A 25526-nucleotide genomic window follows, 5' to 3' on the forward strand; every position below is an offset into this window, starting at 1 on the left:
GAACTTTATTACTCCGGGATAATAAAGTTTGATTACAAGAAAAGTAAAAATCCAAACAACTTGATGAGGTGAGTTTGAATGGGTTTTGAGCACAAAGTACTCGATAGATTACTTTGCTGAAAGTAGGAAAGGGTTTGTAAGCACTGGGTTTTGATTGGTGTTGGATCCGTTTTTTATCTTATGAACTGTTATTTATAGGCACAGCAGTAAGCTGATTTAGGGCTAAATCCGAATTTTGTTTTGCTCCACAGGCCGACATGAGTTCAATGATGCTCCTTCTTTCATGCATGCAAGATAGCAAGTCATGGGTGATTGGCCTTTGAATTGGAAAAAATCAACTGCCTACAGGAAGTAACTGCTTCCCTAAAACCATGGGCCTCACTTCATGGGCCAAATCAACATTTTCTTCGTTGGCCAAACCATGGGCTGCATTCTTCTTGGGCCCAAATATTTCAGAAAACCCATAGCCCAATACACTTAACAACCAATCAATTACATTACCTCGGCCCAATTTAATCAAAGAATTAATTAAATGGCCAATCACGGCTAGCCCGATCTGCGGAGTCAAAAATGAATATAAACACAATCATACTAAAGTTTGTCTCTAAAATTAGGTCCCTAATTCACTCCCCAACTACATTCAGCTGCACTTATATTTGCAAAATTGATTTTTTTTTAAATTGATATTTTAATTATGAGTATTCCCTTTTACCAACAAAATTGATCTGTCCCTGAATCTATTTGCCCCAAAAGAATTGGTTTTGCTTTCGCGGCAGCAGCGTGAAGGGATTCGGCTTTTATCCCCTTCTTTCATATAGCCTACCTGGACTATAAAAACCTATGCTTATTTACTGTGCGCCTATATGTTACTCTAGGACAAACTTTAGTATGGTTGGTAACCTAATTTTAGGGAGAAACTATGGTTGGTAAAGACCTACCTCAACTTTTGGTCCCTAAAGATGCTCCTTTCCCCCACCAAATTAATTTGGTCCCTAAAATTTTGTCTTAAATACTCTTTTTCCTTGTAGTGAGGATCAACTCAAAAAGTTTTTTAGATCATTTGTGTAGAATTCTAGAGTGGGCACCATATACCCCTTGGTACAATATCAATACCATAGGGTCGGTACCAATACTTCCTTGTACGGTTTAGACTAATCTAAACCCAATGATCAGTGATTTTTCAGTGTCCTTGAAGCAGCTCCACGAAATTTTGGAGTGGAGTACTTGATAATTGTTCAAGCCGAATACGAACAAAGTAATAAGCCATGCAACTTATGGTATGGCAGTGGGGACAAAAGCTCGACAATCTTATGGTTGTTATGCTTTTGTGGGGTTAGGAGAAACGTATTACTACCTCACAAAATTGACCCCTCCACCGTCCACAAGATATATATCTTTTTGTGGATACGTCACCGGCCATTTTCAGCTGATAGTGACTTTGCAAAAATCTCCACAAAATAGGCAGGGAAACTATTTTCATATTATTCCATTATTTTTGTACGTTACCATTCATTTTTTAGTTATTATACCAATGCATAACAAACAAATTAGGAGACAGCAGTGTTATGATATAAGAGAAAGAAATGATATTGTATTGAATTGTATATTCTGTACAAATGAGAGGGCTCATATATATAGTGTGAGCCATGATACAATAAAGGAAAATACAATCACAATCTCAATCACAATCATATAAAATCAATACAATATAAAATCGTAATAATATATGATTTGATAATATATGATTTGATCTAGAATATTCTAATATATGATTTGATCTTATATATGATCTAGAATATTCTAACATCCCCCCTCAAACTCAAGGTGGTAAAGTAGAGACCAACTTGAGTTTGGAAACTAGGTCATGAAAACGCCCAGGAGGGTGCGCCTTGGTGAAAATGTCAGCAGTCTGATCAGATGACGATACTGATAGAAGACGAAGAGTGCCGCTAGCAACATGTTGACGTACAAAGTGACAGTCAATTTCAATGTGCTTGGTGCGATCATGAAAGACATCATTGCGAGCAATTTGGATGGCACTCTGGTTGTCACAACAAAGGGTAGTACCAGTGGAATGGTGAACACCCATATCGGTAAGTAGCCATCGCAGCCATAGGAGTTCCTGGGTGGTATCTGCCAAAGCACGGTATTCGGCTTCAGTACTTGACCGGGAAACAACAGTTTGTTTCTTACTGCGCCAAGAGATGAGGGAATCACCAAGAAAGAAACAATAGCCTGTGATAGAACGACGATCGGTAGGATCTCCAGCCCAATCTGCATCAGAGTAAGCTCGCAGCTCTAAGGATGAATGAGCAGCGTAGTGGAGACCATAAAACAAAGTCCCTTTGACATAGCGAAGAATACGAAGAACAGCATCGTAATGGGTCGTTCGTGGGGATGATAAAAATTGGCTAACAAGATGAACAGCATAAGCTATGTCCGGTCGAGTAACTGTGAGATAAACAAAACTGCCAACCAATTGGCTTGGAACTTGTAAAAGCGAGGCAGGGAACGTGGATTTTAACGGTGGAAGAAAAAAGAATGATATTGAAGGATGAAGAGAAGGACAACGGTGGGAAGCTAGGTTTACAACCGTAGCTTTGATACCATGTTATGATATAAGAGAAAGAAATGATATTGTATTGAATTGTATATTCTATACAAATGAGAGGGCTCATATATATAGTGTGAGCCATGATACAATAAAGGAAAATACAATCACAATCTCAATCACAATCATATAAAATCAATACAATATAAAATCGTAATAATATATGATTTGATAATATATGATTTGATCTAGAATATTCTAATATATGATTTGATCTTATATATGATCTAGAATATTCTAACAAGCAGGAGTGCATTTAAAAATGGTCAAATGCCGCGAAAAGAGTGGTTCTATATTTAACCCATAAATATTCGCTCTAGACCTAATTTCATTTTACACCATTTAAAATGTTTAATATTATTAAAAAATACCCTTGTCTTGAAAAAATTCTTGAACCTATTTTTTCGCCACTTACGGACTAATTAGCTGCCTCCACTACTGACTTCGGGTTGGTGTTGTGCATAGCACCGTGCTGCGTACCTTCGAGCCGTCGGATCGTGCATCCGACGACTCGGATCTCATCCGGCAACCGACGATTGAGAGCTGTTCATTGCCGAGATGAGATCCGAATTGTCGAATGCACAATCCGATGACTCAAAGGTGCACAACACGGTGTTGCGTACACTACTGCACAACATCATCCCTCAATTCCTCCACTACCCCCATTTGCCTCCTTGCGTTCTTCTCCGCCCTCTCCCAACTGAAGTTATCTTTGGTGTTTTATTTATGATGCAGACTTTATAATAGTATTACAAAGGTCATTGCTGTGAATGGACGAATTGAAGCGCACTTTTCTACTTCAAAATATTGTTTCCTTTTTGGTAAAAGGAGAACACCAAATTATATATGTAGAGTAAAACATGTGAGAACAAGAAATACATGTCAAAATATTAAAAACAGCAACAGAACATAACATCAACAATACAGAAAACTACGTAAAATCTAGCCAGGAGCCATAGGAGACCATTCAGCATGGAACATTTCAGTTGGAATCAAGTCCAGCTCACCTCCAATTCCTTCAAATTATACACATAAATACACATATATAAGATTACACATATATTATAGTATATGTGTATAATTTTCAAAATTCTTTTGTAACAATTTTAAGAATTACTCAATTAAGATTTTTAAAAAAAAATCACAAGCAAAAACATTTTAGTTCCGAATTCAAAAGGTACAAATTCTATTTTTCTACCTCCACCTTGTTATGGGTACGACATTTGGTGTACGCCAAATGTGCACAGTGTTATGTTGGGTTCTCTTCGAGGTCTCACACAAATCATCGGAGTCGCTTAATTCATTTAAAACAGTTTTGTAAGGGCCCCTTGTAAAAAATTATCTCAATCGGATATCAGTAACGGGTTGATTAAGTTTTTGCTCCATTTCCTTTCAACAATTTGGATATAGAATCAATCGAGCCTTTACCAATATCCAGCTTAGTTGATATTTTATAACGATCCTTAAAAAAGTGTTTTAAATAAATAGAACGACTTCGACCATTTGTATAGGACTCTTTGTTACATGAGCGTGAGAGCCACGTGACATTTTCTATGGAGAATTACCTAAAAGAGGCGCTGACTATTCACCACTTTAATGGTGCATAGTCTAGAAATTACCTAAAAGATGACATTTCCAAAAGAATATAGGAAAGTACATGACATGCCCACTTAAAATGACCCTTTTACCCATAATAAAAGCCCAAAGTTTTTGAAACACATCCTCCTCTTTCTCTTTCTCCAACAGGTTTGTCTCCTCTCTCTCTCTCATAGGCTCATGACACATTCGATGACCTCTACTAGAATTTTCTTATCATTTTTTTTATCACTACACCCATTCCACCACCATTTCGTTATCACTACACCCATTCCACCACCGATCACCACTCACCACAACATCTCTCTCTTTCTCTCCTGATTGCATAGCTATTTCTTGGCCTGTATAGACAAAACGTGAACGCACATGTCTATGTAAGTATATCCATATTCCAGTATAAACAAAACCCATGTTCTATTAGTCATGAAATTAGTTCGTTGTTATGAATACAAAGGATGTGGAATGCTTCCCTGTTTTGGTACTTAGAATGACTAATTAATTTTCAGAAATCGTGTGTGTATCGATTGTGGATTTTGATTTATGTGAATTGAATCGTGGGTCTTGTAATTTCAATCAAAATAGGTTTGAATTTGTGTTCTTCTAAATCTTGATTTGAACAACTTTGTATCTTTTATACCCGAGTAGTCCTTTATAATCAAATAGACTTTACGAATACCCAACGTGGTCCTTTACAATCAATGATTTGCTCTTTTGTACTTCAAACAGTGGTTAATCATATGTGACAATATTCTCTCAAAAAAAATAACTTGGTTCATGTTAACAAAAAGATTGGTCCTTTACTAATATCGGACACAATCTTTTTTAATTAATCACTTGCTCTTTTATACCTCAAACTATAGTCAATCATTTAGGACAAGGTTCATGACTTGGTCCATGTTAACAAAAATATTGTTCTTTACTAATACCAATACAATCTTTTATAATTAATGACTTACTCTTTTATACCTTAGACAATAGGGACAAGATTCTCTCAGAAAATATAACATGGTCCATGTTAACAGAAAATTTTATTTTGTGTTAATATTTATTTGAATTATTGATTCGTCGTGATTGGGCGTATAAAAAAATAAACAAAAAATTGTTCAAAATTATATTTTTTCAATAAAGTAAAAAATAATCTAAAACATATTCAAGCCCTATTTTCACTAATGAAAACCACTAAAAACTTAACATATTTAACCATCTCGTTTTCATCAACTCAATAACTTTTTAGTCATCTCCCATTCAAGCTCAACCAGCATTGTCTGAGGTATATAATAGCAAGTCATTAGTTATAAAGGACTTCGTCGGATATTAGTGAGGACCAATTTTTTGTTCACATGGACCAAGTCATATTTTATGAGAGAACCTTGTCTCATACGATCGATCATTATAATGACAAATCTAAGGGCACATGAGGGTAGAAGTAGGAGGAGTCATCTCCCATTGAAGCTCAACCAATATTGTATGAGGTATATAAGAGCAAATAATTAATTATAAAAGATTACGTCGGGTTTAAGTGTTGACCAATCTTTCTGTTCACATGGACTAAGTCATATATTCTGAGAGAACCTTGTCCCCTTTGATTAACTATTGTTTTGCATCGTTTAAAAGATCTTAATGAGTACTTTCAAATTGTGCAAAAAAGTTCCAAAAAAGCTTATGAAAAAAATACAATTTTTTTGAAAATCAAAATGACACGATTTTACATAGGGAGCATTTAAATTGAAATAGATGGAGTATTTCTTTTCTTCTTCTTCTTCTTCCCATTTCCTTCTTCCCATTCCAGATCTCTCTCTCCCATATTTTACGTTTTCTCTGTCGAAATCGTCCACGGACCCCGATATGCGTATATCACTGTAGAAATCAAATCACAGAGTTTCAAAGTTTTCTCCGTCGAAATCTTCTCTAATGTCGATACCCAACTGTAACAAGGGTATGATTTATTTAAAATCTTTGAATTGGAGGACCCATTTCCATAAACAATTTTGTGGGACTGTAAAGCATGACCTATTTCCATTCTCACAGACCGGAGAGAGAGAGAGAGTGTGTATGTGTATGGAAGAAAATAAAGAATGGAATTGCTGGTGAACAATGGAGATGTGTTCGACTAAGGGAAGAGGAGAATGGGAAAAGGGCTTTTGAGAGGAAATCAAAACGACTTCATTTTGATGTAAAGGCAAAATGGTCCTGTCAAGACATGTTAACCATGTATTTTGGTCATTAAAATGGTGGTTACCATGTGCAGGTAAATTGTAAACTGGGGACCATGCATTGGTGATTAACCCCGGTCCACGCCTCCTGTGGGTAATTTTCCCCATCACTTAAATCCTCTCTCTCTCTCTCTTACATAAAGCCGTTTCCTGTGCCTCCATTTCAACCAACAGTCATCACAGTTCGATCACTCGATCCTCCCTCCCTTCGCAGACTCACCCGATTTTTGATTTGATCAGAGAGAGAAAGCTGCTGTATATGTCAGTGGGACTGGGGCGCACCACTCACAGGCACTGCTACTGCTACGTCGGCGGTTACTGTGAGCTCGCCAATCCCTTGCAATGGCCACAATTGAGGAAAAAGCGACGCCCCTCGTCGACGATCAGATCCACCGTACTAACAGGGCTTCCACCGCGTCGCTAATCCGTCCTGTCGATTCCCTGCCTCAGCCTTCTGCAAATCCGTCTTCTTCCAAAGGTGGGTACTTCTCTCTCTCTCTCTCTCTCTCTCTCTCTCGCTTTCTTTTTCCGTGTTTTCATGCGTCAAAAGTACCAATTGATTCTCCGTCCATATCCTTCCTCATTTGTTGATCCCTTCTGGGATTCCTATTTAACCCTCCAATCACAAAAAAATTATTAATTGGTGCCTAACATTATTGTAGCAAAAAAAATGTAGAAAAAATGTTAACGGGGACCAATCACCAATGAATGGGGATGGAAGGAGTATCTATTACTATTATTACTATTTTAAAGGGTACATTGACTGGACCTCAGTTTTGAGGCTTGCTCACATTTTTTCCCAAACTACCCTGTAACTACCTGAAGAGAGTGTAGTACATTTTCACGGTTTAAGAAATTTCGGGTTAGAAGGTTTTAGCCAAAGTCTGGGAAGTGTTCCGATCATGAAAGCTATCGAGCTGATGGCATGTTGGAAAAAAATGAAAGTTTTATTGTCTGTGAAAAGAAGGAATTATAGATGAACGGTCTTGATTTGGTATGGTCAGTGTCCCTACTGAGTGTTTGCTTGGTAGAGGAGGAAAGAAGATGAAGGATGATGGATGGAAAAGTGAAAAATTGAAATCTGAGGAATATTGAATGTTTAACTAATATGAAAAACAATATTTGAATTATAAATTCAACACAACGCAAAGAAACTGACTTCTGAGGTTCTTGATTTTCTTGCTTTTAATACTTATATCAGTAGTGGCGGAGATGTGGTGATTGTTTTGGAGGGGTGGTGTTCGTTATCGTGTTCGTGTTGGCGGAGGTGGAGTTGTGGTGATGACGGTGCGGTGGTGGAGTGATGGTAGTGAGGATGGTATTGTGGAAAAGGGTGTGCCGTGGTGGAGGTGTGGATGGTGGCAACAGAGGAGGAAGAGTGGTGGTGTTGGCAATGACAATTGGGGTCGGGATGTCAAATACTTAAGTGCTTATTGATGCTTATGTGTAAGCAGTTATATTCTTTCAATATTAAGGAAGAACTCTGGGACGAAAATAATCCTAATTTTCATCTGCAGTTTGAAAGTGATGCAGAATTTTGAGTGAAATCGAATTGATTCTCAAATGCATGTAGTTTTGCTATTGTTTAATGTATATTGAACTGCAGAATTGTGTTATCAAATAATCTGGTAATCCAAGCATATCAAAGACTCAATTTAACTAACCAGGAAGAGGGACTTTTATCTTCTGTATCCATGTTTAACGTAGCTTAGAATTTAATTCACCTATTTTATTCATCAGTTTATGACCATGAATCTATTTCTCAATAGTGTAACTACTTTGCTTCTTGCTTCTTGAATATTTGAATTGCTTTGGTGTTTGTCAGGTCTTGAGTAATTCTCTTTTTTTTTTTTGGCACAAGCAGGGCTCCCAGTTATGTTAAGGGCACAAACCCGCCACCCTTTGGATCCTTTAACTGCTGCTGAAATATCAGTTGCTGTAGCAACTGTTAGGGCTGCTGGAGCAACTCCAGAGGTTGTTATTTTTATCTTTTCACCTTATTTTCTCTGTTCTTTTAATTGTGTGGAAATTTTGTGCAACAGAGATTTCTAATGTGTTCAGGTAAGGGATGGCATGAGGTTCATTGAAGTGGCCTTGTTGGAACCAGAAAAACATGTGGTCGCCTTAGCAGATGCATACTTCTTTCCTCCTTTCCAGCCTTCCTTACTACCCAGAACAAAAGGTGGACCCATAATTCCGACTAAACTTCCTCCAAGGCAAGCTAGACTTGTTGTTTACAATAAAAAGTCCAATGAGACGAGTGTATGGGTTGTTGAACTGTCTGAAGTTCATGCTGTGACTCGAGGGGGGCACCACAGGGGCAAAGTTATTTCATCCAATGTTGTTCCCAATGTTCAGCCTCCTATGGTATGTAATACTTACTCTCTGGTAATAAGTTGACTGATTCTCATTCCTTACAGTCAATTTATGAATTGAAGCGTATTGATAACTTAAGCAACTTAATTCAGATGTGTGGCAACCGTTGATTGCCTGATTGAGTTGGCTGGGCTTTGCTCCCAGGTTTTTGAAAAAGGTGTAGAGGATTGAAGTGTTTAAATCGAAACTAATGGGATGGGCTTTGACCTACTTGTGTTGTAGTTGGGAGTAACCTTATGCATAGAGACATGTACATGCATGCGCACAGACATATATGAACCCGTAAAACTTTTTACCGAATCCTTACGGAAAGGTAGAACACCACTTTGATAGTCTGTTGCAACACCTGGTCAGAAACCAAGTAGTGGTTGTACTTTTTCTTGAACTCTATCTCGGTAATGTTTTGTCGGCACTTGACAATCTCTCTCTTGTTCCTTGATTTTAAAAACGCAGGATGCTGTGGAGTATGCTGAATGTGAAGCCATTGTAAAGGAATTTCCTCCATTTCGAGAGGCTATGAAGAGGAGGGGTATTGAGGATATGGATCTTGTGATGGTAGATCCATGGTTAGTTGCAGCATTCTGCATCTCTCACATGTAGTTTTAGATTATGTTTGTGCTGCTTTTTATGCTCCGTGATGCAACTTCTTTATGACAGGTGTGTTGGGTATCACAGTGAAGCTGATGCTCCTAACCGTAGGCTTGCTAAACCATTAATCTTTTGTAGAACTGAAAGTGACTGCCCTATGGAAAATGGTTATGCTCGACCTGTTGAAGGAATATATGTACTAGTAGATATGCAAAATATGGTTGTGGTTGAATTTGAAGACCGTAAACTTGTTCCACTACCGCCTGCTGATCCTTTGAGGAATTATACTCCTGGTGAAACACGGGGAGGTGTTGATCGGAGTGACGTGAAACCCCTCCAAATTATTCAGCCCGAAGGCCCAAGCTTCCGTGTTGATGGGCACTTTGTTCAATGGCAGAAGGTACTCAATTGTTTGTTCAAATTAGGGATCTGACGTATCTTAACGTGTTCAAAACTTAATATTGATTGCGTAACTAATTATAATGTGGTGTGTACCAGTGGAATTTTCGTATCGGTTTCACTCCGAGGGAAGGCTTAGTAATTTATTCTGTGGCGTATGTTGATGGTAACCGAGGTCGGAGACCTGTGGCCCATAGGTTGAGTTTTGTGGAGATGGTAGTCCCTTATGGAGACCCAAATGATCCACATTACAGGAAGAATGCATTTGATGCTGGGGAAGATGGGCTTGGTAAAAATGCTCATTCTCTGAAGAAGGTCAGATAATTTTCTGTTATGCTTCTTATATCCTTGTCAGTATCCTTCAAAATTCTTGTCATATGGGTTTAAACTGAATACTGCCTGCACTCAACTGAAATTGATTCTGTTCAACATGGATTTTGCATTGCAGGGCTGTGATTGTTTAGGCTATATCAAGTACTTTGATGCACATTTCACAAATTTCACGGGGGGCGTGGAAACTACTGAAAATTGTGTTTGCTTGCATGAAGAGGATCATGGAATATTATGGAAGCATCAAGACTGGAGAACAGGTTTAGCTGAAGTACGGCGATCAAGACGGCTAACTGTGTCGTTCATCTGTACTGTGGCTAATTATGAATATGGTTTCTATTGGCATTTCTATCAGGCAAGCTAAGGACTCCCCTGTAGTAATTTGGCTGTTTTCTTGTAATACTTGAACTGGAATATTCTCCTCCGTATTTTTGTAGCTTCCTCAGTTAAATTGAAGAGGAGGTCTGGAATCACTACAACTTGCACAACATGCCTGTTTGGCGGTGTCTCATTGGTAGTTGAAAACTAGCAATCCATCCAGTTGCCAATGAAACACTGCTACATAGGCATGTTGTGCAAAATGTTAGTGCATGTTGTTGTGTTCCTAGACTATCTCTAGAATGTTACATCACCCACTGATCAGTTTAATGATGAGCCCCCTCCATCACAATGCACTAGAAGTATCTATTTCTTTACTACAATTTTGTTTGAGAGAGAAATCTTCAATGTGGTTACACTTTCCCTGTCACAGGATGGAAAAATTGAAGCTGAAGTTAGACTCACCGGAATTCTCAGTTTAGGAGCTCTGCAACCTGGGGAAGTTCGAAAATATGGAACAACTATTGCGCCTGGATTATATGCGCCCGTCCATCAACACTTTTTTGTTGCTCGCATGGACATGGCAGTTGATTGTAAGCCTGGTGAAGCATACAATCAGGTGAGTTATTCTGATTTTTTCCGCCGGTTTTCTTCAAATTTCAGATAGTAGTGGTGGTTCGTAATATTTATAACATGCATATCTTGGGTAGAACTCTTAAATTGTATTATAAAGGTCCACAGCTCCACGTCATGTTTAACCTAAGAATCACTTGATACCCAAGAGGCACATATAAGAGCACGAAACATGGACAAGACACGTCACGAACACATAGACACGTCATTTCATACATTGTGGCCCTGTTGTATAAATAGTAATTTTTGTGGTGTAGATGGATCTTATGGACTTATTAGAAGGTCAACATAACGAAGATACAAATCAATGGTCATTATATATATGTTCATGAACGAAACATCTATGGAAATTTGGACTCTGTAGTCTGTGCCAAGTTCTAAATTTGCATTTTAACCTCCTAATGTTTCCTTAATGTGCCCCTGAATATTTGTAGTGGGCCGAATAGTGTGGCTCGGTTAGGTCAGGTGGCTCAACAGCCAAACCAGGCTCACTGGCCGAATCCATTGAGCCGGACCAAACTACAGGTTGACCCCACAGCTCAAATCATGAAATTCAACCACAACACGGGCCAGCGAACCGGGTATGAACAACCGGATCCGAACCATGTAACTCGAACAATCTCATGGGGTCCGACGATTATGAGCCGCGTGCCCGCGTGATTTACAGAAGCTGGCTCACCCACATGCACCTATCCATATGGCTTCATACGTCATGATTGACATCAGCCGAAGTGGTTATCGTGCGTGCCGAGTGTGTGTAGGCTCGGAAGGCATCCCACGCACGTGAGCAGTAACCGCCTCGCTCCATAAGCCATGAGTGTCATCAGCCGAAATGGTTACCTCGCATGCCGGACACGTGCATACTTACTTGGAGAGCAAGTCTTGGAGCTCTATATAAGGGATAAAGATCGACCCTATCGGGTACACCGTTTCTTCTACCTAAACGTTATGTGCTTTCCTCTCCACTTGCAGCTTCTTACCTAACCATTGGAGTGCCTTGCTGGTCGACTCCGATAGGTCAGGCCGTCAGGGCACTAACGGTGGGTGTAGCTTGTGCAGGTCAAGCAATGGAGAAAGGTTAGCCCATAGTTTGAGCGAGAGGTCCGGTTGAGATCCATAGTTAGAATCACAACCCCACAATATCAACATAAGTAGGTGTCCAGGCAAAGAAATATAATAAGTAGGTGTCCAGGCAAAGAAATCTAATATGTAGGTGTCCAGGCAAAGAAATCTAATACGTAGGACTCTTATTCTGGCATGTCCGACATATGTCCAGAGAGTGTCATTTCGCGTTCAATCTGACACATGTTGGACATGGATATGTAAGGATGGTAGATGTGTCCGTGCTTCTAAGCTTGACACTAAAGGGTGAGCATGAACGAAAAAGGAAATATTATCGAGGCCAATTGCTGCGATCATTAGTGGACTTGCTAAAGATTAAACCATAGAGTACTTGGTACCCCTGACACATAGTTAAATTGGTCATATGAACGGGTCATGATTTTTGGAGAGCCCACATAATCAAATGATCTCTCTCACTCTCTAGCTCCCTCACACACACGCACACACATATTATAAATACGTATATCTACATATTTCAACTGGTAAGAGAGGTCTTCTGCATGTCCTTGGCGTTTTGACAGTTTTAAACTTCTTAGAGGTTACAGAAATAATAGCATTTGCAATGATGCAGTTGATTATTGAAAAACGAGTATAACTGATTAATTCTTGGATAATTGAAAGAGTAAGACCGTGTGTGGATATTTCCCTTCAACCCAGCATCCTCCTCCATAGACTCATCCTCCACAGATGAGTCTAAGGCATTAGTTGGGTAGCAGATTCAAATAAAGTTCTCGACTTAGTTTTTTAACATGATTACATTCATACAAGCTTTTCAGTGGGATTATATTCTTTAAATATGTGAAAAACATTAGGTATGTGGGAAAGTTGAGCAGTGAAGTTGCAAGTGTCTAAAATGTCCTTTATTCATTCAATCTTTAAAGAATTTTGAAGGATTACATTCGTGTCTTCCACAGTGATTAATTACTTTTCTATTTTTTTATTAGGTTTGTTGTAAGATGATCTTTTTAGTTTTAAAAGTTAGTGGAGTGATAATCTCTCCAATCGGTGCCTCTTTAAGTGACTAGAAACACCTTTTGATACTCCACACCACTTTTGGTATGTCTCCATCATTGTGCACCTGCAGGGTTGGTAGTCTGACGAAAAATCTCTTAGTCAATAGCAGGATCCTTTCAAAATGGGTGCGCTCCCAAGATGGAAGCTCGATTTGGTGCCTCCAAGATGGGAGCTTGATGAGAACTCGCTCCTAACTAAGATGGGAGCTTATCGGGCCGTTAAGGGAGTTATTCTCTTACTTTTAAGGGAGTTATGCCATTGTGGAAATAAGAATATGAAGATCATATCAGTCAAGAAGTTTTGCAAATTGAAAACATCTAACTTTGAAAAATTACCCTATAAGATATGGAAAATTCTCAATAAGTATCACGTTTCCTTTAATACTTAAGTACTTAAAAGATGTTTTATGTACGTGTTTATATATAACCTATATACGGTCCTTAGGCGCTCCCAACCTTAGGAGCTTCTAGGTGCCTCCGCTCCCCCGGACCCGCTTCATGCTAGTAAGCTTTTAGTCAAGGTAAGACCTCATTGGATCAAATGATTCTGGTGACTTGCATAGTACTAGATTTGTGAGGATCATGGTCGCCACTTTGTATATTTTTATGTTGTTTCGGGTTGCCAGCTAATTTCGGGGAGATAATTGTAGGGGAATAGAGACCCTTGGCATTTTTATACTAAGCTGACATGATATCACTGTGTCCTTGTAATTGGTTTCATGAGTTTAACTTAAATGGAGCTCACTTGGCCATTTGTTTTTTTTTTATCCGCCACTTGGCCATTTGTTCATTTGAGTTTTTTGAGATATTATATGGCTATGTATTTGATGAATGAACTAGCATCAAGAGCATCAAGGTGGATGAAGTGATACAAGAGTTAGACCTTTTTTTACATTAAACACAGTTTTTAGTCTCCATGTAGCAAAGTTAAACATTGGTTTGAGTTTATTTGGTTAGAACACTCTCAAACCCCCAAGTCTAGGGTTTGAGGTGTTAGCTCAGCAATTCTCCTAAGGTCTCATATAGCCATATATGAGCCCTCTCCAAATTATCCTGGACAGCCCTGATGTGCGCCCCCTGCAATGCAAAAATGGTTAAAAAAAAAAAAAAAAAACAAGAAGGTCCCGGAGTTCAAACCAGCAAACACACCAAATGGGAAACCAAATGCCAATAGAGAGACTTGATCCAAGATCTTCCTGAACAAAGTTCTAAATCAAAGCTCTGATATTATGATAGATCACACATTTTCTCAGAAGCTGAACCTTTAATTAAATGGACCCGACATTTATAGCAAGCTATTGAGCACAAGCACAAATTTAAGTTGTTTGAAAAGTTTTTCATATAGCTTCTGTTGGAGAATAAATCACTGCTTCATATGGCTCATTGGTAGGAAACACTGGAGTTGTTGCAGGTTTGGCTGTGTTATCTATTGTGACATTTTGGACCTTCCAGTCTGTATTTAACTTGATTTAATCAGCTCCTGTCTCTTGGAAAAGTAACAAAACAATGTTCTTTCTGTTTTTGCTGATTTTAGTCTGTAACTAAGAGTTTAAATGAATTGGAAACTTATCCGCTTGCAATAAAGTGGCGTGTTTGGTTTGCCAATTGCAATCTTTACTTTTTTTGTTCCATGAACATACTTTTGACTATCTATGGTCAGGATCATCATATATAGGCACAGGGATGATTGATGTAATACGGGGTTTTTCCTTGTTTGTAGGTTGTTGAAGTCAATATCAAAGTTGAAGAACCAGGAGAAGTTAATGTTCACAATAATGCATTTTATGCCGAAGAAAAGTTGCTCAGATGTGAACTGGAAGCAATGCGTGATTGTGATCCTCTGTCTGCTCGACATTGGATAGTAAGATTTACACTTTATGCTCTTTGTGTGTGTGGTCTTGTGGGCTTGGGTTTTTGTGCCATTTTATTTATGAAGCAATGAATGACCGTAGTATTCAGTTGGATTCTACAAAATACTGATTCATGAATACGTGTTGCAACTTTAAAAACTTGTTCGTCTCACACTTCGTTGGTTAATAAAGCAAAGTTTCTAGTACTTGATCACTCTGCAATACGAATGTAGATTTTATTTCTTTCAAAATGGTGAAATTCCACGAAGACCCCCCTCGTCTATACCTGTTTTCCATGGAAACCCCTTAACGGTTAAAAACGCCCAAACTGACCCCCTCATCTATTCGAAATGAAAATTTTCCTAACTCTGTTAACGAAATGCATGAATTGACTGAGTATACCGTTTTCTGTGTTACCCTTCTCTGTCATCTTTATCCTCCCTCTCTGTTTCTTGCTCATAGACCTAGGAGGAAGGAAGAAGGATCGGTCTACAGCTCCCGACAACTCCATCCTCACTGTTGCCGGCATTGACCTCAACCATGGTGACATCGGCGGATTCCTGGCGGAGGAACTCGGCCTCTTAACAGATCTCGCATTGTTCCACCTCAATTCCAACAAATTATGTGAAACCTGTGAAGTCGCTTGGGTACCAAAGTAATATGAAGAATATAAGCGTGAGGGCACCCTCACTTCAATAGCTAGCTTTTGGGGTTGAGTTCTACCCTAGACCATGCAACATGGTATCCGAGCTGGGTATGTCAAGGATGGGTAGGGTGCGTATCCCTGGCCTGCACACGGCAGGTGCTGTCAAGTGAGCACGCTGGGCGTGAGGGAGGGTGTGAAGTGAAGTCCCACATCGCTTGGGTATCAAAGTAATATGAAGAATATAAACGCGAGGGCACCCTCACTTCAATAGCTAGCTTTTGGGGTGAGTACTACCCAAGACCGTGTATGGAACCGTCCACAAAAGTTCCAAGAAATTGAAACTCCTGTTCGATGTGGATCTTTGCAACAAGTAACAACCGCTCTGCAAGAAATTTCCCCTACGTCGTGCTTAATTTACCTTGAAATTGGAGAGATGTTTGTGTGAATTGGGAATTGTGAGACGGAAATAGAATGGGGCTCTTGAATCCTAGCTTCATCGGCGGAAATGAAACCGCCAAACATTCACTGATCCCCTCGAAATCATCTGCGTCCCACATTGCAAAGGTAACCCAAAGGACCTTATCAGTCGACCGTGGAACAAAAAGTTACCACGCCCATCTGAGATTTGCAACCTTGACTCCGACCCATGTCAAACAACTACTACGTAATAAATTGCAGTAGCTTGCAATTCAAAGGTACAGAATGTTTATAGAATCAAACTACTATGTACTTTGTATATGTACATATGTATGCATCCATGTGAGGAGATTAAAAAAGGGAGTCCTATAGAATGCGTAGAGTGGCAGATATTGTGGTTTGGTTTAATCTAAATAACCAAGGGAAAGAGGGCAGCAGATTTCCGAATGGGTGAGCGGTGAAGACAGGCTGCTGCCAGTGTGGGTGGTGGCGAGGTGCAGCAAAGTATGACGGCTGAGAGAGAGCGAATCACGACTAAGGTTTGATGAGAGGGAAGAACGATGTATATCGTACTGTTAAATGGCATTTTTGTCTAAAAAATGCCCAAATTAGTGACTTGTGCCCTTGCAACAAATGGTTCTGAAACGGAAGGGTGTCACTTAGATAATGAAAGTAATGAGGGGGTCAATTTGGGGATTTTTAGACATAAAGAGGTCTCCGTGGGAAACAGCTATAGATGAGGGGTCTCCGTAGAATTTCACCTTTCAAAATTCTTGAGTAGTTATTTGCTTCTCATGGTGATTCTTTGTATCTTCTGCTCCCTATATTCATTGTATACAATAAGAAGAATTCCATTCTTATAAGAATTGATTTCTTGTATGTGTTGGATAAATTGTGAAAGCTATTTTCATCATCCAGATCAGAAACACAAGAAATGTCAACCGGACTGGGCAATTGACGGGCTTCAAGCTTGTGCCTGGAAGAAATTGTTTACCTTTAGCTGGCACCGAGGCAAAATTTTTGAGAAGAGCTGCATTTTTGAGGCATAATCTTTGGGTCACCCCTTACGCACATGATGAGATGTACCCTGGAGGAGAGTTTCCTAACCAAAATCCACGCGTTGGGGAGGGATTGGCTACTTGGGTGAAGCAGAATCGATCCCTGGAGGAAAATGACATAGTTCTTTGGTCAGTCTGTCCATCCTTTTCTTGTTTTACCATGTTTTGTTGTTTGATCAGGGAAATTATTTTCACACTACATTTTATTCTTCTTAAGTAAATTTTACAAGACTATAATTTCTATTAGTAACCAATCAAATGCTTTCTATAACGGTACTTCAGTAAGAGCAGAGCAAGGAATGTGGTTGTATAAAAGTTTTGTTAAAATCATATCTTTTTAAAACTGTTTTCCTACCGTCAGTAGAGGCTAACAATGCACTCATACTATCTTTGTCATTCATATGTGCATCTGTTTTATCTATTCTAGAACATTGATTTTGTTATCTCAACAATTTCACAATCTTAATTACTGGAATATGACCTCATGGTACTCTGGTTGATTGGTCTTCTTGCCGATATTTCTTTTGTTTAAAATAACCACAAACTGAAACTTCTATGGAGGCGAACATTGCTCATGTTGGATTTGTAGTGCAACAGGGACAGGTCAATTGCAGGCCGATTAGTTTTCAAATTTTGGATCTGGCAGAGGCTCTCTCTCTCTCTCATTCATTTGGGTGGGCGTGGGGATTAGTTTTTACTCTCTTTTTTCTTCAGGAACAACTTGGTAAATAGCATGGCAAGATACGATCTTTCAACATCTAATTCTGTTAACTGTTACAGGTATGTATTTGGGGTGACCCACATTCCTCGACTAGAAGACTGGCCTGTCATGCCAGTTGACCATATCGGTTTCATGCTAATGGTATATATTCACTCTCATCTTTATAGCGTAGAATTGCGATCTTCATGAGAAGGGTCTTATCTTTCCTTATGATTACCAACTATTTAGACCTAAAAGTCATTGAAGTCCTTACGTTTTCGACTTTGAGGAACTTTTATGTCATAGCGTTTTATACTGGTTTATTGAGTTGAGCCATTTTTTCTGTTTGTCATGCAGCCGCATGGGTTTTTTAACTGCTCACCTGCGGTGGACGTCCCTCCGAGCTCATGTGATTCAGATGTGAAGGACAATGGGAATGGGAACGAGAATGGGAACGGGGTTGTTGTGACAAAGCCACTCCAGAATGCATTGCTCGCGAAACTTTAAAAGCACAAATCAAACATGGTTACAAGGAAGGTCGGCAGAAATGATACACGAGACTTTTTAATCAGGTTTTCTTGTTCTTCATAATAATCACATATGCTTCAACAAGTACTATCATATTTCCTAAACCCACAATCAAGTGTGCCCTATGAATCTATTTATCTTATATCCTCCTCTGTGTATGGAAAATGAAAGAGAGTGAGGGTGTTTGGGAGGGATTCTGGATTTTGGATTGCGCTTCTGGATTATTGAAGTGATAGGAGAGATTCTAAAAGAGTGGATTATGAGAGAATGGATTTATAAAGACAAGCGTAAGGATGCACAATCTCAAAAGTAACTCCATCGCGACTTCTCGATTCTGATTCTAGATTACTAAAATACGATGACCATTCTATCCTCTAACTTTTTGAACTATTTACAAACCTACCCACCCATTGAGTTTCACTAATGGACAATTCTTAATTTTTATTTTTTGCTAATGTACTGAAGCTAATTAACATGTGGAGGTAATCGATTTTGGAGAGGGTTTTTACCCCTCTATGTAAAGGAGGTAACATTGTGTAGAAATAATTTGTTACGAAGAGCAATTTAAGTTATGTAATGAAAGAATATGCGTTTTTGTTATGTAATGAATAAAATGAACGAATATGCGCGCATGATGGATAGTTATAGTTTCAAGGAAAGTAATGTCACATATATTTACATAAAGAGACATAATAGCTAGGGCATTATGGTCAAATGTTCATCCACAATCCAATAATCTGATTATACTTCCATACACTTCACAGATGTATAATCTATTTTTCGCACTTCTACCAAACACTTTCTCAATTTCGGATTATGAGACTCCACAATCTACAATCCAATCTCTATAATCCACCAAAATACTCTGCGCCAATCACCCACACACAAATTTATTATAGATCAATCGTTATGCTTGTACAAGTAGGTATTTTTTTCTCGTTCTATCTCTATCACTCTCGATTTTTCTTTTCTTGTACAATTATGAATCTATCATTAAGGTTTGTTGGTGGTAGAAGATTTTAGTGACCGCGTCCAAGTATGGGATTGGGTCTTCTATCAACAATTTGTTATTTGCTGATCAAAAAAAAAAAAAAACATTTTGTTATCATCGGAAGGTTTTCATGCGGCAGAAGGTTTTAGTGAAACCATGCAACAGTCGAGAGATGAAGCCGGCATGGCATTGTTGCTTCACAATCCTTTCGCAAGATCCAAGAAGTTATTGGTACTCAGTTTTCGAGTTTCTCCTCGCATCTCTCTCTTTTTGCTTCGAAACAGCGGCTTAGCTAAACTGTTGCGTCGACGTCTTCCCCTGTTTCTCCAAGTTGAATCTATTTACAAATGCCCACTGTGAAACCAAGGCCATTCACCCCAACACAGAGCAAAATCTAATCTCACCTTCTTTGTTCAATTCACAGAATCCAGAGCCAGAAGGAAACCAAACAACATTTGGATAATTTGTCTACTGTATTCGATCGCTATAGCTTTTCGAGAGGTGTTTTGAGATTCTCATAGGACTTGGCCTCATTGCAGGAAAATTCTGAATATTTTGGTCGTATGTTTGATTTATATAACACTAATAAAAAAAACATTGTAATTTTATAGTAGTAATCAATTTCACTATATAGCCATGGAGAATCTAGGCGGCAATGGGTTGACATGTAGAATAGCGATTTAAACATCATTTTGGGAGTTTGCCTAATATGCCTTTCAGAAGAAAGCTACGGAGTGGGTATTTTTTTTCCTTTGAACAAAATAATTTGCAGTATTTATAATAAATAAATCAATAATTTGCTGATAGCCTATTCCCCATACCCCATACCTGTCAGGTAGTATTGCCTGGCATTACACAGTCATCCTATCGCACTTATGGCGGGGCTAGATATTCTATGGATGTTCCACCGCATGCTACGAATGCTAAAGGGTAAGCTTAGCCCCAACCAACCGGTTATGGAGTTTTGAACCGAGTATTGGTGCTAAGTGGCCGGAGATGGTGTTTGATTGTTGAATATATAACCTAATGACCCGTCTAACTCTAGGTGATAAATAAAAAATTTGTGAAGGACAGTTGTATGAAAATAACCATAAGCAATCCCTTCGCTTGAATAAACATTAGTGCCGATCGACATGACTTTCTACAAAGATGCACTACTCTTTGATTACTAAATTATGAACGGCTCGAATTAAAGTTTTACAACATCTTGGTTATACTCAAGGAAGGACATGATTCAAACAAGAGGATGGGGATATATATGTCAAAATTTTTTAAATCTGTCAAATTAGATGGAATCGCAATTGGGTGCTACTGCAATCTTCCACAAACCACAGGGTGGCTCTGTGCAACAAACTAAGCGTTAGGGGTATATCCGTACATAGACCAAACCACAGCAAGTGTAAGTAAAGTTTGCCCTTTTGTTTACCTCCTCTCGTGATGATGTTATAATGCCTTCATTGGGCAAGCATATTGAAAATATGTATTTCATTGACCGCTAATTGTGGTATGGAACATTTCTAATTAAAGGCATGACTATAGTTTTCATCAAAAAAAAAATTGAAAGCTCGATCCCTGCCCTTAGTATATTTTTTGACAAGTCCTGCCATTAGTATATTTATTTTAGTAATTATCAAACATTCCTAGGATACGTTATCATTAAATTGGTCATTGTCAGATAATCATTTGAAATTAAATTGGCTGACACAGTTGTTAACGTTATATACCTGTTGATTTTTTCTTAGGGTGGGAACTGATGTTGTCATCCGCTATATTTTCTTCTCATTTTTTTTTACGTATTGACCCTTGTGAGAAAGAAAGAACAAATAAATATAGAGTATTACTAGAGTGCATGACGACTAAATGAATTTTTGGCATTGCTTGAATTGGTGTTCACATTTTATGGATGGCCTATTTAGGGTTCCTTCTGACCTGCTGATTGAATTGCTATTGTTTCCAGAAATTTCAGGATTATGAGAGACGACCGAAATTGAATTATTCTGCAGACTGTGTGAAAGTGAATCGGAATACATACCATGTTAGAGAGAATCTCACTCTATTTTTTTGATTGGAAGAGAGTTTCCCGTTATTTTGAAAATTATAGTTTAACATAAAGTTAGACATCTTTGTCATCGAAAAGCTTATATGATATGAAATGTTTCGATGTAATTTTTGCACTACTTGGATTTGATCTCTAGCTCTTGAATACTAGTTATAGTTTCACCTCCCACAGAAGCAATAGCAAAAACCCAAGGGAACACAAGCCTGAAAGCAAGCAGAAACCAAGCCGAAAAAAGAAAAGCACGGGAAAATGAGATACACGAGAGACAATCGAAAGTAAAATCTTGGCCGCAACAGGTACAACCGCTTGCAAATTTACGTTCCCCTTGGAAATTCAGCAATCAAGCCATCCAAAAGGCCAAACCTTGAACAAGCTTTGTCAATTATCACCACATCTCGACCACACATATGGCATTGCGTAATTTGAAACACAAAACTCAAGAGTCTGCAACTGAATTTACTGCCAAGCCCATATGCTGATCATACTTGTATCCTACCGACTTGTTAACCAAGATAATTTCCAAGTAGCAGCAGAGGCATGAGGGTTCATGTAGATCGGACAATCTAGTGACCAAAAATGTAATCATATTGACTTTGAATCAGAAATTCACTAGTTCTCCTTGACATGGTACACTATCAAAAGAAAACACCGTGATGGAAAGGACAACCAAAGGAAGCAAACGATCCAGACCTTCAGGTACCAGAAAAATGATCTGAAAAGGAGGCCTTCACAATTAGTAAACAATAAGAGAGAGAAACAAAATCGACTGTCAATCAGGTGAAAGGCCTTGGGAGGTATCAACCTTGAAGCAATTATATTTGCACTACAGGTACTGAACTACCTCCTTCAAGATTTACACGAGTCACCTCTTGTTGCTTAAAGTAAGCTTACCAACATTTCGAGTCTGTAAATGGAAGCTATCAGCTATGGAGATTTGTACCAAAAGTAAAACATAGAGAGAGAGAGAGAGAGAGAGAGAGAGAGAGGTCTATGCATAAAAAAAGTGCCCCCCACATCGTTCTAATGTTGAACAAGAAACAGCAGTTGGCATCCATCAAATGAATAGCTTAAGACCGTACAACGAATTAGCTATCAACTTCAGTTGCACTATAAAGACTCAATATGGCATCTTGGTATTTACTATTTTCTGCAAGACATTTGAAAGCTTGCAAAACCTAAGTAGTATTGTTAACAAATGGTTACACCAAATCTATTGTGTTTTGGGAAAAGCAAAGATCAGAGCCTTACAACCAATTATCAAGCAAGCAAAACTTATAGAGCATTACGCGAAATATATTATGCTTGTTGACAGCAAAACCGTCGGATGGATGGAATTAGTATATCAACTGCCTCAAAATAGATCCAAAGTGAAGATAAATCTACTTTCAAGAAGGGGAGGGAATAAGCAGCAAAAGAAGGGAACAGAGTCAAACAAAAATTTGTAGCATCTTGTTGACAAAACCCAACAAACCCATCACAATTTGAGCAGCTAACAAGATATGGGTCCATGTAATCTTCATTAAAAGAATTTATCGCACTTTAGTGCATTTCTCCTTTTAGGTAAATCAATAATTTGCAAATGAAACACTGTTTATGTATCCCTGCCCTCTTTGTTTTTTCTTTTTGGTTCTTGTCATTTTCTTTCCAATATGTACTAAGCTAGTGTAGGAATAGCAAATATAGAGAATTGGGCTTCCAACATGCTCAAATGGTACTTATGGGGCATAAGGCTGTCTCTGAGGATGGACACTGGCTTGATACAGATTGAGATGATAAATTGCCTTTGGTACCAATTCTCTTAGCTCGTGATTTTGAGGTACCACTGTATGGTCCACCCCCTCTAGAGCAATCAACACCCTTGCTTGTTCCAAATCCTCAGTGTTTCCAGCATGCATTGCAAGGTAGCAAAGGAGAATCAGTGCATGCAACTGCGCCTGCTCGCCAGCCCTCAACAGTCTCATCAGAGGTGGAACCCCATTGAACTCAATTATTGTCTTAGAATGCTGAACACAAAGAAAATTCTCCGGACAAGCAAACTTCCCCAGGGAAATAGCAGCTTCTGTTGCCACATCTTGATTCGCATGACAAAGCCGCTCAACTAGGAGAGCAATAGTTCTGGTCTCTCTAGCGGGAAATGTACGAGCCAATGACCCAATTGACTTTATAGACGGAATTTGTAGCGATGGACTGTCAAACTCCTTAATCAGCCTCAGGAGTTGGTCCACCACAGCTTTGGCAGCCGGAGAGTTATTCCTAAAGGCTGCACGTCGAAGATCAACACTCAACTCAGCAGCAGTTGTTATCTCCATAATCGCCATCAAGCAATTAAATTGCAACTCCCCTTGACTCTTCTCAACAAGCTTAGCCAAACAAAGCAGCCCTTTGGTTTCGGTTATCCTCCTACTATTCAACACACTCCCTTTAGCAACCATCCACAAAGCTTCAGCACAAGCAATCTTCAACTTAAGCTTCACTTCCAGATCCTCATTCTCTCTCTCCTTCCTATAATTCCCATTACTACCATCCGAACAGAAAGACCAAGACCAACTCAAATGATGTCCCTGTTTCGGATTCTCCGAATTCCTCTCCATCTCCTTATTAATTTTAACAACAGGGTGAATACCCAATGTAGGATTCCGTTCCTCCCCATCCACAAAAGTCTCAAACGACAACAGCGTCACAAGCGGCCTAATCACATTCTCCCTAGCGAAATCCTCCTGCGATTCCGGGTCTAGTTCCACCATCCTAGAAATCAAATTCGCCACCCGAATCTGGACCCTCATCGGGGACTTCCCCAAAACCTGAACTACAACCGAAAAAATCCCTTGCTCCTTACCCATCAACCTAACCCTATCCCAACTATCGGCCACCTCGAACAACGCGTTTGCGGCCGCAATTTGGGCATCGGGACACGAGCCCTCCTTCAACAGATTCAACAGCGGCGAAACCCCGCCTTCGTCCACTATAATCTGCTTGTTCCTGTCGTTGTCCCGCGCGAGCGAAGAGAGCTCGCTCGCGGCCTCGATTCGATCGCCCGGCTCTCCGCAGTGGAGAGCGGCGACGAAGGACCAGACGAAGGACAGGATCGGGTCGGTGCTAGCGATGGGGGGGAGAGAGAGAACGATACCGGAGTCGCGGTCGAGGATCCCCAAGAGCCACCGCATGTCGGCGGCCGAAGCCTCGAGGAGGCCGTGGAGCTTCCGGAAATCGGACCGGGCTACGCGGCCGAGGCAGAGGAGGAGGCGCCGCCGCCGCTTGCACCTCTTGACCAGTTTCAGGGACCGGCCCAGGGTCCTGGAGACCTCGGCGAGGATGCGGCGGACTGGCCTCTCGTAGAGGGAGGAGGCGGCGAACCGGACCGCGGACCGGAGCATGTGGGCGATGCGGTCGACCTGTTTCGCCACTTCGGCGCAGTCGGCCTTGAAAGTGCCGGCGTCGTCGGCCGCCGTCCGTATCCGGTCCGATAGGAGGATCGGGAAGGACAAGACTTCCTGGATTGGTTTGTCATGTTCGTCGGTGGCCATTACACTGTTTCTAATCGATTCGTGAACATTCGGTTATTAGGGTTTTGGGACGGAAGCGTAGTGGTGGTGCCGCGGTGGTGTTTGAATGGGTTTATGATGAGTTGAGTTTTTTACTTAATTTTTGAGAAGATTGGTTTAGTAGTTTATACAGTAGCAGCGGTGAATTTGGTTGGTTGGCTAATTCTTGGCGCGCATGGGGGTGTGCGTGGGCGTTCGGCGAGGAATGAGAGGGAATATGGTGGTTATCTCGGGGAATGCGATGTGGTAACTGGAATACCATTGACTCTGGAGAGACTGACTTATTACTTGACGAGTAAAGTCTGTGGGCACGGACTTTTTTAAAAACAGATTGTGCATAGATTACTGTGTATAAGGCTCACTTCTGATCCCGTTCACTTCGAATCTCACACAAATAATCCGAATCGTTTATTAAATAAATGTATAATGTTTTTCAAGGGCGGGCTCTTGTGGGGGAAAAAAGAGCTCAATCCGATACTTGTAGGTACTCGATCAAATTATCAAACTTTTCGCTATCTTGAAATCTGAATGAAAAA

General features: G+C 39.7%; 3 protein-coding genes across 4 annotated transcripts; 1 reads left to right on the top strand and 2 right to left on the bottom strand.

The window, feature by feature from the left end:
* Positions 1-1819: 1819 nt before the first annotated feature.
* LOC131309556 (secreted RxLR effector protein 161-like) lies at positions 1820-3277 on the bottom strand. The gene is made up of 2 exons (XM_058336171.1): positions 3240-3277; positions 1820-2468 (listed from the first exon to the last, which is right to left on the bottom strand). Exons 1-2 carry the CDS (start codon positions 3275-3277, stop codon positions 1820-1822), a joined length of 687 nt encoding a protein of 228 aa, XP_058192154.1.
* Positions 3278-6511: 3234 nt separating this feature from the next.
* LOC131309915 (amine oxidase [copper-containing] zeta, peroxisomal-like) lies at positions 6512-19015 on the top strand. 2 transcript variants are annotated; one of them, XR_009195042.1, is made up of 13 exons: positions 6551-6898; positions 8285-8394; positions 8482-8787; positions 9250-9362; positions 9454-9784; positions 9883-10098; positions 10232-10468; positions 10865-11050; positions 14920-15060; positions 17031-17299; positions 17951-18032; positions 18228-18482; positions 18881-19015. XR_009195042.1 is itself a non-coding variant. In XM_058336628.1 (12 exons), the coding sequence occupies exons 1-12, from the start codon at positions 6763-6765 to the stop codon at positions 18375-18377; spliced, it is 2277 nt and encodes a 758-aa protein (XP_058192611.1). In that variant the 5' UTR covers positions 6512-6762; the 3' UTR covers positions 18378-18707. The 2 variants fall into 2 exon arrangements, 1 of the variants encoding a protein (XP_058192611.1); XM_058336628.1 differs by lacking the exon at positions 18881-19015 and having other exon boundaries at positions 6512-6898; positions 18228-18707.
* A 3858-nt stretch (positions 19016-22873) lies between these two features.
* On the bottom strand, positions 22874-25237 carry LOC131309916 (uncharacterized). Its single transcript, XM_058336629.1, has one exon. It carries the CDS (start codon positions 24970-24972, stop codon positions 23164-23166), a length of 1809 nt encoding a protein of 602 aa, XP_058192612.1. The 5' UTR covers positions 24973-25237; the 3' UTR covers positions 22874-23163.
* Between the last annotated feature and the right edge of the window lie 289 nt (positions 25238-25526).

Source organism: Rhododendron vialii, chromosome 12a (assembly GCF_030253575.1).
Source record: "Rhododendron vialii isolate Sample 1 chromosome 12a, ASM3025357v1".
Taxonomy (NCBI): Eukaryota; Viridiplantae; Streptophyta; class Magnoliopsida; order Ericales; family Ericaceae; genus Rhododendron; species Rhododendron vialii.

What these genes read in the sequence shown, in the direction of transcription:
- LOC131309556 (XM_058336171.1), bottom strand. Translation starts at nt 3,277, where the DNA reads ATGGGGGTAGTGGAGGAATTGAGGGATGATGTTGTGCA. An exon ending in TTGAGGGATGATGTTGTGCA is followed by an intron (nt 2,469 to 3,239) that starts GTAGTGTACGCA and finishes ATTGGTTGGCAG; the next exon opens with TTTTGTTTATCTCACAGTTA.
- LOC131309915 (XM_058336628.1), top strand. Translation starts at nt 6,763, where the DNA reads ATGGCCACAATTGAGGAAAAAGCGACGCCCCTCGTCGACGATCAGATC. An exon ending in CTGCTGGAGCAACTCCAGAG is followed by an intron (nt 8,395 to 8,481) that starts GTTGTTATTTTT and finishes TAATGTGTTCAG; the next exon opens with GTAAGGGATGGCATGAGGTT. An exon ending in GAAAATGACATAGTTCTTTG is followed by an intron (nt 17,300 to 17,950) that starts GTCAGTCTGTCC and finishes TAACTGTTACAG; the next exon opens with GTATGTATTTGGGGTGACCC.
- LOC131309916 (XM_058336629.1), bottom strand. Translation starts at nt 24,972, where the DNA reads ATGGCCACCGACGAACATGACAAACCAATCCAGGAAGTCTTGTCCTTC.